Genomic DNA, 12880 nt, shown 5'->3' on the forward strand with positions numbered 1-12880 from the left:
AACACACAAAACAAAATGTATTGAGATTACGACGTGTGATATCAATTAAGAAGCAATTCATGAATCTTATTCATTCCACCAACGAAATAAAAAAATAAAGATGGTCTAAACGACATATAATATGTTATAAACTATAAAAGCAGTTATGAGTACATTTGTTACATCTGACATAATAGATGTAATTAAAAACATAACAATTCGTGAAGTACAGCATTTTTGGCGTAAAGACAAAGATAATAATGGCAAATGACATTTAAATGCAGTTTAGACAGTACATTCAACACGACCGGTTTACACAGACATGTCAACACGGTACGTATAATGTTCCCTTACTTAAAGTGATATTATTGGCATTTTGCACTGTTGAATTGAGCTGAAAAGAATTAACAGGTCAAAAGAGGTAGTTAAAATTTGGTTACTGATCAATTATCTGCAACTCATCTTGCTTCCAGTTGTGTATAAAATATATTTTATATTCGATATTCTTACGTGACCCACCCAGTCCTGTAAGCCGAAATGATCCGTAAAACAAAAATGTGTCTTTGTGTCGTATAAACGAATCTGCACTAAACCTAAATTAAGGTTCAAATCTTAAATGCATGATCAGTTGTCAAACGAAAGTACGGTATACAAATGCATTATTTTTCTCTTTCCGGGATATTGTTTTAGTATGTTGATGCTACATTAACAAATATAAGTGTATATGAAGTGAAAACACCAAAAATAAACAACGGTTGCAATAGACACCTATAAACTGTTAAATGCCCATAATATCACTTTAAACGATTTAACATGTAACATCATATTTTGTGTAGCAACTTTATTTTCAGTAATTCGATGACTAGATATAAACATAGCTTTTTTAATAGTGCAGTACATGATAAAAACAATAAACGTTACAATGAGATATATGGAGAATACTAGGTTAGCGTTGAATAGGGAGAAGTTTATGTTGCGAGGCTTAGAACGCTGGGGGCGCGAGCCTTGGCGAGCGCTTTCGGTGTTCGAGCCGAGCAACATAAACGTCTCTGTATTCAAGGCTAATCCTTGTATTATATTTATCCCATTTATTTTTTTCAACGTGACATTTAACATAAATAGATCTAATAACCTTAACAATAATTTAGATTCATTCTTAAAAGCGCTTAAAATCTATATCTAACGACTGTAACCATGCGTAGTGATATAGAATGTATTTGTTCTGGTACGCAAAATAGTATTTAAAAAATTTTACAACAAAACTGTAAAACGAGAAAAAATATCACAATAGGCCTCGATTCAATTTTACGCAGCATGCAAATTGTAACACATTACGGACCGCGAAAAGAAAACTGTACTTTTATATAATTTATTTTATTTTCGAAAATGATCAAAATCCAATATGGCGGCGATTGCTCCTGACAAAATGATGTCGATGTCAACATACATGTTCATGTAGCTTTACACACACAGTCGTTCTAAACATAAATTATCAACAACAAAAAACTATATTCTCTTATTTTTTTCATGGACGCTGCAGATTTTGATGGCGTCTAGATATAGCCTTCACATCATTTAGTTTGTGACCCAAACACAAGATAATCCGTAATAATTCTATGAAGCTTTGACACACTTGTTGCAAACGGGTTATTCTTACTAAAAAGACTTTCTTTGATGAAATAACAAAGACAAAGTTTATTCATCAAAGAAAATACCCTTACGGTCACTTACATCCAAAAGCAAAACAATTCGAATAGACTTCTGAACCAAAATACACACGCATCAGTATGTTCTACACACACAATTTCACATCGAAATAGACACGCACATTCTAAAAATCAACAGCCCGAATAAGCTAGATCTACATGTAGATCTAAATCCTTCGTCTCACCGGTTCCATCCGAGGTAAGTTGTCCATAGAATATGCACTTTTTCATAATTACATCCAGGATACATTAACACGAAAAAATGCGCGTCTTCAATGTTTTATTCCCAGACATCGCATACAAGTTTCGTGTACACCAAAAGATGACATCACATATTATTGGAAAAAGATGCAATAAGTATGTCACTTTACGACGCCGTCAATCAGCTGATGCATTATACGGATGGCGAAAATTTATGTCCCTTGACTAGATCTAAAGGTTGAAGGTCGTATAATTTAAAGCTTAAGTTTTCTCGACTCCAGAGATGTCTTATGAAAAATCATTCAGTGGTAGAATAAAAAGTAGTCCGTGCACGCGACAAGTTTATTCAACAAGGTAGGATAGAGGCTAGTCCATTCCATGGGGTGTTGTACCGTCAATGTCGGTATAAAAATTGGATAAATGAGGTAAATACATATCAGTCTGCATTAAGTAGATGCTTCAAAGGTATTTTTCGAACACCTCTGACCTGAAAGGAGTGATAACTATAAAAGCTAAAATGATTTAATTAAATTTCATTTCTTGATGTTATTATCTCAATACATTTATACATACTTGATCGTTGTATGTAATACAATGGAATATATTTTGATCTTAGTTCCGTATATTATAATATTTAATCTGTGTTAACTTTTATACATGGTTTGTATTTAGGTAAGGTTGAAACTGAAAAACAGCGATATGTTTATAAAAATGTATTCTAGTAGAAATGTGAAGTATCTCATTCCAATTCTGAACAAATGTATCGCTAATTCGCATTACGACTGATATTAACATATTTTCATCTTCAACATCTTGGAAAAGACAAGCGTCATAAAATCCCAAATAAACTAGACTTAAACTGAAATAGATTTTAATAATGTGAACCTATTTGTCTTGTGTGGGTACTGTCATTTAATATGGTCAAATATATTTTTTGCTATATTTATTATCTGATGATCTTATATTAAAAGTTGTAGCCAGTATTTGATTAAGTAAATATATCTCCTTTTTTGATAGTTACACGTCCAATTTCACGATATACAAAATCGTTTTGAGTGCATCTCTTGACGCCAAGTATTTGCTTACAATATTGCAAATGAACCCTTTCAATTGGCAAACCTTTGACAAAACCCCACATTTCGTTTCCGTAGTTAAGAATTGGAGTTCTAGTTTATTACCAACTGGATGTCTGTAAAGGTGTACACATACTTTTTTATTTAAAAAGGTTTTGAGAACCTGCCCATACGTCGAAAATAACTTATAACGATACATATTCTTTCGCGTAAGTACAGTACTGACAACAGTAGAAGCTTAGATATATGCAAAGTCACACTATATTTCGGCATTATAAAAAGCTAGTATGTATTGCTGAAGGGGCTGAATATTGTCCAGTGATACTTTTTATCAGTAGAAATAAAAAAAAATAAGCAAGAAAAGGCAAGTTTTACAACTTAATTTCCAACCCCTTATATCAGACTTAATAAATAATATCACATCATTATATAATGTTATTTCATCATATAACGGGCTGATTTATAATTATGTCTTCACTGTTTCTACTCTAGGTGGCACTGAAGGTCGTAGAATTGGCGGGAAAAGATCTCAAAATCATCGAATTGACTTTTCAGGAAGTGTGTCTGCTAGCTACGCTGGATCACGCGCACATCTTGAAGTTTCTAGGCAATGAGCGAGATGGATTGACCTTGTTGATTTATACAGGTTTGTTTACACTGTCGATTACAAAAGCAAGATACTTTGTTTTTTTATTTTTATTTTGATATTGTACAAATACTTATTGTACTGCAGCCCCTCCTGTTGATGCCGATGTGATTGATAATACACCTGTCCCATGAACGTTTGATTGTTCTATTTCTGACTTCACAGATTGCCCATGTACATATAACCTCATATTTGTCTATGTATAGTGAGTGCTTTAAACCATATGTTTATTTCTGACATAATTCGTCAGTACACATGCAACTATATATATACTTATTATAGTGCAACTTATCATAATGAACTAATGCTTCATGATAACATCGCGCAGAATATTTCCCCAAAGGCGTTTTATGAAATGCTTGTCGTGATATAATAATTTACTTACCGGTATAACGTGGTGTCGCATACTTCACTAGTGGTACATTTTGTAGAGTATTGTCCGAATGGTGACCTCTCTGGTTACGTCAGCAAACATCGAGGTGAGAAGATAGACGAGAGACGCCTGGTGGAGTGGGTTCGCCAGATTGCGTCTGCTTTAGAGGTCAGGTATTCTTCTCAGACTCCACATAATAGTAGTAGATGAATGAAGATAGCACTGTAAGTTGATCCATGGTCTTCTTGATATTAAATGCAGTTTAAATAAAATTGTTATAAAGTATGTTTAGATGGTTATTTTTAAATTGTAATATTGCTATGGATGTTTCTTTGCCTTCGTTATTGCAACAACAGGAGTCCAGTTTCCCTAAAAATTAATCATTTTAATACAAACCATCGAACCTTATCGAATCAATGTATTGTGATTTCCCCATGTATGGTCTTTTGACATGAGAAACCCCATTTATAATGCGCCCATCGAGTTCCAGAAGGTGCTCTCCGCCCGTGTTAAAAAAAACCCGCATTTATAACTACAAACAAAGCATTCAAGTCGAATCCATTTCAGTACCTACACAATCTTCCTAAGCCGGTGATACACCGCGATCTGAAGAGCCTCAACGTTTTCCTGGACGCGAACTGGGACACGCGGCTTGGTGATTTCGGAGTTTCCAGGGTGATTGAGTCTTCGACAGACATGGCGACTACTCAAGTGGGGACCATGATGTACATGGCTCCAGAGATGTTTAGTGGATTGCCGTATACTGAGAAGGTACACAGTTTACGTCTGGTCAATGTTTCATCTGCTACCATGTTTCATCCACATAACAAAAAATAGTTCTACTGCTTACAGCATCTGAAGATGATAACATTCACAATAAATACGGGGAAAACACAACAGTAGTATGCTTTGTTGACTAGAGTAAAAGACTTGATTTAATTTTTTTATGCATATTCTATTATGATGAAAGTAATACGCTCCGTATGAAGCAATGTATTCAACACCAAAACTGTATAGGTAACACATTTACATGTCAGCTACATAAACGTCAAGTCTACTGTTTATTTCATTTTCTATGTTAATTAATGATAAGAAAGAACACTATATATTCAAAGGTGTAAATTGCATTTACTTCGAGAACTTAAAACTTATTTTGTTGTTATACGCCTACGTAATTGTCAGTTACGCCTCAAGCAAAATTGAGCATCAATGATCTCTTGATTTACTGCATTATTAACGTAAGAAATTGAATTCAAGCACATACTTAAACAAACCAATTTGGTTTTTACGAGCGAATACTAAAAGATATAAACATAGATTGAAGCGTAACTTGTTATGTATTAAAGGTTATACATCTTGCGTTTTTATGTGTTCTTTGTATTGTATTCGGTTTATCCATCAATCTAGTTCAATTGTTATAATCTGTGAGATAAAATAAGTATGTAACACAATGTTATCCAAATCTGTTTTACATGTATATGAGAACATTGGAATTTGAAATCTACAAATATGATGCATTAAATCGTTTGTGCCTATTATGCATTAAAATGTATTTAACTTTTTGTTAAACAAAAACTTTAAGAAAAGTGTACTGCCTGCTCATTAACCTTATTAAATAAAAGTCTTTGCTTTCTTTACAAGAAATGTCAAATGTTATTTTGTTAGAAATAAATCCGTTTCATTTCACATAATGTATGCGCCTTTAACAAATTTTCTGTCCGAAGACATAGAGCATCTTTAAAAGAATCCAACACTGCTGTTCATTTTGGTCCAATAATTACATGACTCTTTGTTGACGAAGTAGTTTGTGTCATCAGTTTCAGACATAATCAGTTTTAGAAACCCCATACTTCTGATCCTTAATTTAATATAGGCATTATTAAATTGTCCAATAATTTTCTAACAAATGTGAGTACGTTGCATTATCGACTGCTTCAATTCAAATAGCGGCTCAAGTGCCTCGTATGGCACCTGATATGTTATTATTCTATCGGAGTTTTATAGCTGTTTGAACTGGGGTCTTAATAATTATTCTTTGAAATAAAGAGCGTGTTATTCTATCCATCAAGGATTCAGCGCAAAACTACGATATATATGTTAGTGTAACTCATACAAAAAATGCTCATTAGTTTTAATCCACTTAACATTCCCAGACTGACATCTTTTCCCTGAGCATCCTGATGTATGAGATGGCTACAATGGACAACGACTCCTTTGAGAACATGATGGAACAGAAGCAGTTCATTATGATGATCTTCAGGATCGTACACTATGAGGTACAAGAACAATTTAAATCCATAAAAACACTCAAAGTTTCATGTCAGTATTTTATTTTCTCAATATTAAATAAATACATGAACATCAAAAAAGAAAAAAAGAAATACAATTACAAAATTTACATTTTAAACAATTATTTATAATTTATAATATTAATGGTTCCATAAATAACATGTTATGTACTTCAATGCCATTTACATCGACCATGATTACGGATTTACCGACACGTTTATTCTTATTATTTTTGCAGAGCCAAAATTATGTATGTGTGTCGAATGAAAAAATAATCTGAACAGAAAAGCGGGGATTTCCTTATAGTGTACATGTCATCTTGAAACACATGGGTTTTTTACGATACAAATGAAAAGTATTTTACCGTTTAAAACAAATAAATAGCGTCGATGTTCTAATATTACAGCTTCTTAAATTGTAATATAGTTTGTTTTTCGCACATGTTGCTTTGGCTTTGAAATTATTTTTAAAGCGTCAATCATGATATTAATTTTGAGTTCCAATGGTATGTATTTCATCTCCCTTTAAAAAATGCTAAATGTTTCACTTGTTTCATTTTTGTTTATGATTTATGATACCATAGTCTGGCGGAGTCCTTCTTTCCTGTTTGATTCATGCTCGTTTTAAAGGAGTTTATAAAAAAAAGATCCATTGGACCAAGCACAAAAGTGCGATTGTGAATCACTGAAAAATTGATTTATAATTGGTGGTCAGCTCGACACGTGATAAAGATTTATATTTTTGCCAATAAGATTTATAAAATAAAACATTTTAAGGTTTTATATCGATTTCATAATCGACTAAAATATCACCAACGTATTCTTTTGATCAACAAACAAAGTAAGTCCAACAGAACTTTGATTATTTATATAAGAATGCAGCAATGCGATACAATATTAACCTTTATAAATAGTATGGTTATTTTTTACTGTACAGGTCCCGACGATGCCGACCGGCTACAGTGCTGGAGTTACGGATCTTATGAAAATGATGATGCAGGCGGATCCAAGTAAACGACCGTCGGCTGACGAAATACTCCGACAAAAAATCTTTAAAACCACCGGCAAGCCACCGCCCATTGTAAGTCCCTTAACTGGCACCTTATGCGTTCTTAGCTCAAATGGATATTCAAGTTCATATAAACACCAGCGGGTCATTTCTTACTGAAATTTAACCAGCACTTTTTGATCAGTAAGTCCGTATTTTCCAGTATTGATTGGTTATTTACGAGAAGTAGTCTAACATATAAAATTGAAACTTGAAAGATATAAAATGCGATATTTTTAATCGATAAGGATATACGCGAGAATTCAAGTTTCATTTTACACAAGAATGCTCTTGCTTTATGTATATTAGTAATCATAAATGAACAAAGCGTCAATAAATGATTTGCGAATGTTCCTGTGGCGTTTAATATTCAACCAATAAACAAAGCAATAAACAACTTCCTGCAATATGATTAATAGATCCATAACGGCTTATGATCTTGCGCAAAATGTCCTTTGTTTCTGTTTTTTCCATAATTAGAAATATCCTTTTTAAGACTGATCCGCCCAAAGTGTTTGACATTGAAGACGACCATGACGAGGATACATACCTTTCATCGGACACCCTCACATTGATAAACCTCAGTATCGATGGCGGAACGTCGATGGGAGGGAAAGCAAAACCAGTCGACGAAAAAAAAGATGCCGGGGCTGTTGGTGGAAATATGATTGTCGATTTGCTGTCTGCAAACCCCATTATGGGCTTGGTGACAAGGGTTCTTGATGACATGGTATGTCCTTCTTTTCTATAGATTCGGCGTTAAAGGGGCCCTTTCAAAGATTTTGGCATATTTTGAAGTTTGTCATTAAATGCTTTATATTGATAAATGTAAACATTGGATCTTAAAAGCTCCGGTAAAAAATCAATAAAAAATTAAAAAAAGGAAAAAAAGTAGCCGGTACCAGGGTTCGAACCAGTGATCCCCGGAGTCCTGGAGTTAGTCTGAAGTCAAGGCGCATTAGTCCTTTCGGCTATTCCGCCGAAAATACACAGATTTAGTATTTTATACCTTTTATAAGCAATCTTCGTAGTTTCGTTAATTTAAACGACAACAACAGAACTCTCCAAATTATTCAGTCGTTTCGCGTTGCAACGCTTTATAATTTTTAGGTTTTCAAATCGTCAAAAGATACATATAATGGCTATATTGGGCTATGGTAAATGTTCAGTAATACTGTTTCCTCACAAATATCGTAACTAAAACGAAAATTTGCGAATCTGAAACAACTTTTTTCAATTTAGTCAATTTACAAAACCGTGAAAAGATCCCTTAAATGTACATTCAGCTGCCTAATTATTTTTGTATATACAACTTAATTTTCTGTATATAGAAAATAATATCTTGTCGAAGTTTTTTGTTTGCATAAATTTACCTGTTAGATTTTGTCTTTTTATAAAAAAAGTAAAAATCATGCCACACATTCCGACAAACCCCATATTTTTCACATTTAAACAGGATTTTGGTTTTTATGTTTTCATTTGCTTTAGATTTGCGTTTAGATATTGATGTTGGTTGCACCCGTTTCTTGTTTTATTCTAACTTATCATGATTTGTTTCGTTGCAGGGCAAAACACATCTTGTTAAAGGTAACACTTTTTCTGTTTTATTCATTGACAGTATAGCTATTTTTGCATTATCTGGATGAATATTAACGACCATTTCTTCACTATGTTTTGATGACAAATTTCCTTAGATACTCCGCTAACTAATCATCAATCATATTTTTATATATGGACCTTATTTATTTCTTTTATAATAACTTTAAAATCTTTACCGTAACAATTGTTTATATTAACGATACATACGACATTAAAATGTGTTCTAATTGATTTGCGCGTCACATTTTGCATTTATTTTTTCATTTTCTGTCAGCAAGGGTACACCTGACTAAAATTGTATTGACGCACGGTGTAATTCCGGAGCATGTGTGATGTCTCGTTAGTACTCAAACCGGTTTAAACCCATAATTCTTGGCATTGATCGTTCTTAGGCGGCGATTCCAGTTTCAATCATTTTATGTTTATAATCAGTGTTTTGCTATAAAAGTAATGGATAATAAGAATTGTTCTACTAAAATAGTGTCTGGGGTTTGATTATTTGCTTTATTGTGTACGCATAATTCTGTAATTGGAAGTATATTTATGTTGGATGATAGAGTCGTAGTATACTCGCTGTTTGACCTTCAGGTCGCTCGAAGCAAGAGAAAAATGCTGAATTGCTGAAAATGTAAGTTATTAAGGTAGAGCTACTGTAATGGGCACCTTTCCAAATATAATCTAATGTATTATTTTCTCAATCAGCATCATTTCACTGAACTGCATGCAAATTTTAGGTAGTCTTTCCGTGCTTTAAAAAAATATAATGATTTTTACAAAACCAACCCACGCTCGGGTTTTGTCCAGTTTATTTGCACCCCTGGGGTATATGAAAGTTCCATAATTCATCCAGATTTCCAAATATGAGCATGCAGTTGGTGTGAACAGATGCAGTAAATGTGTTTTAAGTTAGAAAAGATGAAATAAGTATTCTTTTACAGACATTTTTTTTTGTAACTTGTTATCTATGGAAGAGCGCCATGAAATGTACGTGGTTTCAGCCAAGTAGGAATTGGGTTGGTTAAAAACGAAGTGTCATCAAATTCAAAATAGTATCATTTTAATAATATTTTGAACTTAGTTTTTAAAGATACACTATATACAACAAAATACCAAGAAATATACAGAGTTACCGTTTACTTTTTGATAATTTCGCGAGCGCATGACGCTAGTGAAAATATGAAAATTTTGTACTTCGATGCAAAGCTTGGTTTATACAGGTCGTTATTGCAATTTGTGTGTTATTGCTGGAAAACCGGACTACTAGTTAACAATAAACATAGCTTATATGCTATATTAAATCAAATTACGTTAGAAAAGAAATAAAACGCTTCGCAAAAAGTATGCGTTGTCGGGAGGATTCGAACCTGCGCGGGAAGATCCCAAAAGATTTCTAGACTTAACCACTCGGCAACGACAACATAGTCTCTGCTTATATTAGATATCCGTGAAAAAACAGCTGAAAAGGAACTTCGAAGAAATCGCGGAAAATCATTACAGTGGTTCTACCTTAAATAGTCTTTGTTTATAATTAATAGACATTTGGATTTATTATGATCTTACATATGTTCATCAAAACACAGTTCAGTTTGCTGTTGGGTCAATATACATTATATGTATATACAAAAGACTGTGCTACATTATGAAACCTTAATTATATTATGTTCACAGTTGTAAATACAGTAATCCTCTAGATTGTATCGTTCATAGGATATATAGGATATATGATTTCTGCCGTATACGGAGCGCCAAAACTTTGTTAATTTAATACGTGTTTAAGATTCAACTTAACGATTCAGTTATTGTTCAAAAAGCGTGTTAACTGACCACTTGAGAAGACGGAACAGAACATCATTACGAAAATAGTTCTACCCTGTTAAAAGAATTACACTAACTGGAAGCTGGACCGTTTTCCTAAGATGGCTTCTAGCAATTTGAGAAACTGTAGAACTTGTGTTCTTTGTATAATCCAAAACTTTCTCAGAACATTTCATTCAACGAACAGATGATCGTATAATTTATACCACTTCAGGTACTGCCTCCATTGCATGGACAACAACGAGGAGTTGTTTAAAAAGGCAAGTGCGGCACTGACGGCCAGCTATGACGAAGATCAGATCGAGGTTAGTGTAAGTTAAAACCAATCATCACTTGTTCGCTGTATTAGTAATACCCTTATGTTGATTTTTTGAAAACCGACTATAGTAAAAAACTAGAACCAGAAAAAGCAACAAGTAGTGAAACTCTTCAAGAGAAGTATGCAAATCGATTTATAAAATAAAACAAAAAAAAAAGAACACCACACGTAGGAATCACACACATACAATTTTTTTTTTACAGATAGATCTGTTTTGTATGTACATTTATTCGTAGGTTTCCTTTTTCTTGCGAATTTTTTACTCAGCTTCGTTTTATTTCAGGAGACGTTGATTCGAATCCTGGGCCATGAGCGATACGGTCTTTGCGGCATGCAGTTGCTGCATTACAAAAATTACACGTTTGCGATGAAAAATATGTAGACTTTTTAGTAGGGTTTTACAGGCCTCGTTCGAACCATTTCTTAGTTTACATAATTGTTGAAATATATTGTGCAAAAATGTATGCGTGTTCACAGAAAGGTTTTTAGGTTTAGACGGGCATTTTTTAATGCTTTTCTTCACAAGCGTTTCAACTATTTACCTAAAACTTCATGGGTTGATTGAACTTATTGAGGGTAAAGAACAAAAACTTTTACTACATAAAATGAAACAACCTATCATAATTCCGCGTTATACATAGATATTTTATATCAAGACCTCGCTTGGTATTTGCACATGGGCAGTGTATCGCAATTCGGTTTCGTTTTAGATGGCAGCAACAACACGTTTCATCCATGCGTGCCCAGGGAACGACATAGCCCAATATAATGAGATAAATGTTTCAATCACTCCTCCTTCAAACAAGCTTTTATTCAGGAAGTCGTATACATTGCTTGCTGCCATATTTAATTGTTTACAAAAAGTGCAATTTTATTGTTATTATTAGCATATTAATCCAAATGGTATGCATGTGATAATTTACTCTCCATTTTTGTTTATTTTCCACAAATATAAATAGCATAATGACCGATTACCAATATGTCACAATACTCTTTTGCAATAATGCGGTTATTTCCAACCAGTGACCTGTATTACGTTAGATATTATGTACACTAGTTATTACTGTATGATCACTTCCTTTTCACATGACCGTTTTCTATGCATAATATAACATTGTTCAGACTGACGATGAACTTGTACAAGTCGTAATAAATTTCTTTTTTTTTCTGTCTTAATCTTTTGACAAAGCTCCGGTAAAGTTTACTATATAATATATAATTATAGTCAGGAAATTATATGTGATACTAATTAAATTAGTATATTATTTATCAAAATAAATATCAGATAAATGCCTTAACATTGTTAAATTGTTATTATTATTATTAAAAAAATATCAATATTAGTATAAGTTTTATTAGTACAAGTAGTAAACGTAGTATTAGTATAGTAGTAGTAGTATTAGTAGTAGTAGTAGTAGTAGTAGTAGTAGTAGTAGTAGTAGTAGTAGTAGTAGTAGTAGTAGTAGTAGTAGTAGCAGCAGCAGCAGCAGCAGCAGCAGTAGTAGTAGAAGTAGTAGTAGTAGTAGTAGTAGTAGTAGTAGTAGTAGTAGTAGTAGTAGTAGTAGTAGTAGTAGTAGTAGTAGTAGTAGTAGTAGTAGTAGTAGTAGTAGTAGTAGCAGCAGCAGCAGTAGCAGCAGCAGTTATATTATATTATAGTAGTAGTATAAGTAGTAGTAGTAGTAGTAGTAGTAGTAGTAGTAGTAGTAGTAGTAGTAGTAGTAGTAGTAGTAGTAGTAGTAGTAGCAGCAGCAGCAGCAGCAGCAGCAGTAGTAGTAGTAATAGTAGTAGTAGTAGTAGTAGTAGAAGTAGTAGTAGTAGTAGTAGTAGTAGTAG

General features: G+C 33.2%; 1 protein-coding gene across 3 annotated transcripts in view; it reads left to right on the forward strand.

Annotated features, from left to right (window-relative positions):
- LOC127880911 (serine/threonine-protein kinase Nek4-like) overlaps positions 1-12880 on the forward strand; it is a 38604-nt gene that overhangs the window by 708 nt on the left and 25016 nt on the right. The window contains exons 2-11 of one of the 3 annotated variants that reach the window (XM_052428410.1): positions 3452-3605; positions 4037-4146; positions 4546-4749; positions 6132-6254; positions 7204-7347; positions 7811-8044; positions 8880-8901; positions 9502-9541; positions 10943-11039; positions 11331-12345. In XM_052428410.1, coding sequence (XP_052284370.1) covers positions 3452-3605; positions 4037-4146; positions 4546-4749; positions 6132-6254; positions 7204-7347; positions 7811-8044; positions 8880-8901; positions 9502-9541; positions 10943-11039; positions 11331-11429 — 1227 coding nt within the window. In that variant the 3' untranslated portion in view covers positions 11430-12345. Of the gene's footprint in view, positions 1-3451; positions 3606-4036; positions 4147-4545; positions 4750-6131; positions 6255-7203; positions 7348-7810; positions 8045-8879; positions 8902-9501; positions 9542-10942; positions 11040-11330; positions 12346-12880 lie in introns of those variants that run through there. The other 2 variants (XM_052428411.1, XM_052428409.1) reach the window with 2 other exon arrangements.

The sequence above is a fragment of the Dreissena polymorpha genome, chromosome 5 (genome assembly GCF_020536995.1).
Source record: "Dreissena polymorpha isolate Duluth1 chromosome 5, UMN_Dpol_1.0, whole genome shotgun sequence".
Classification (NCBI taxonomy): Eukaryota; Metazoa; Mollusca; class Bivalvia; order Myida; family Dreissenidae; genus Dreissena; species Dreissena polymorpha.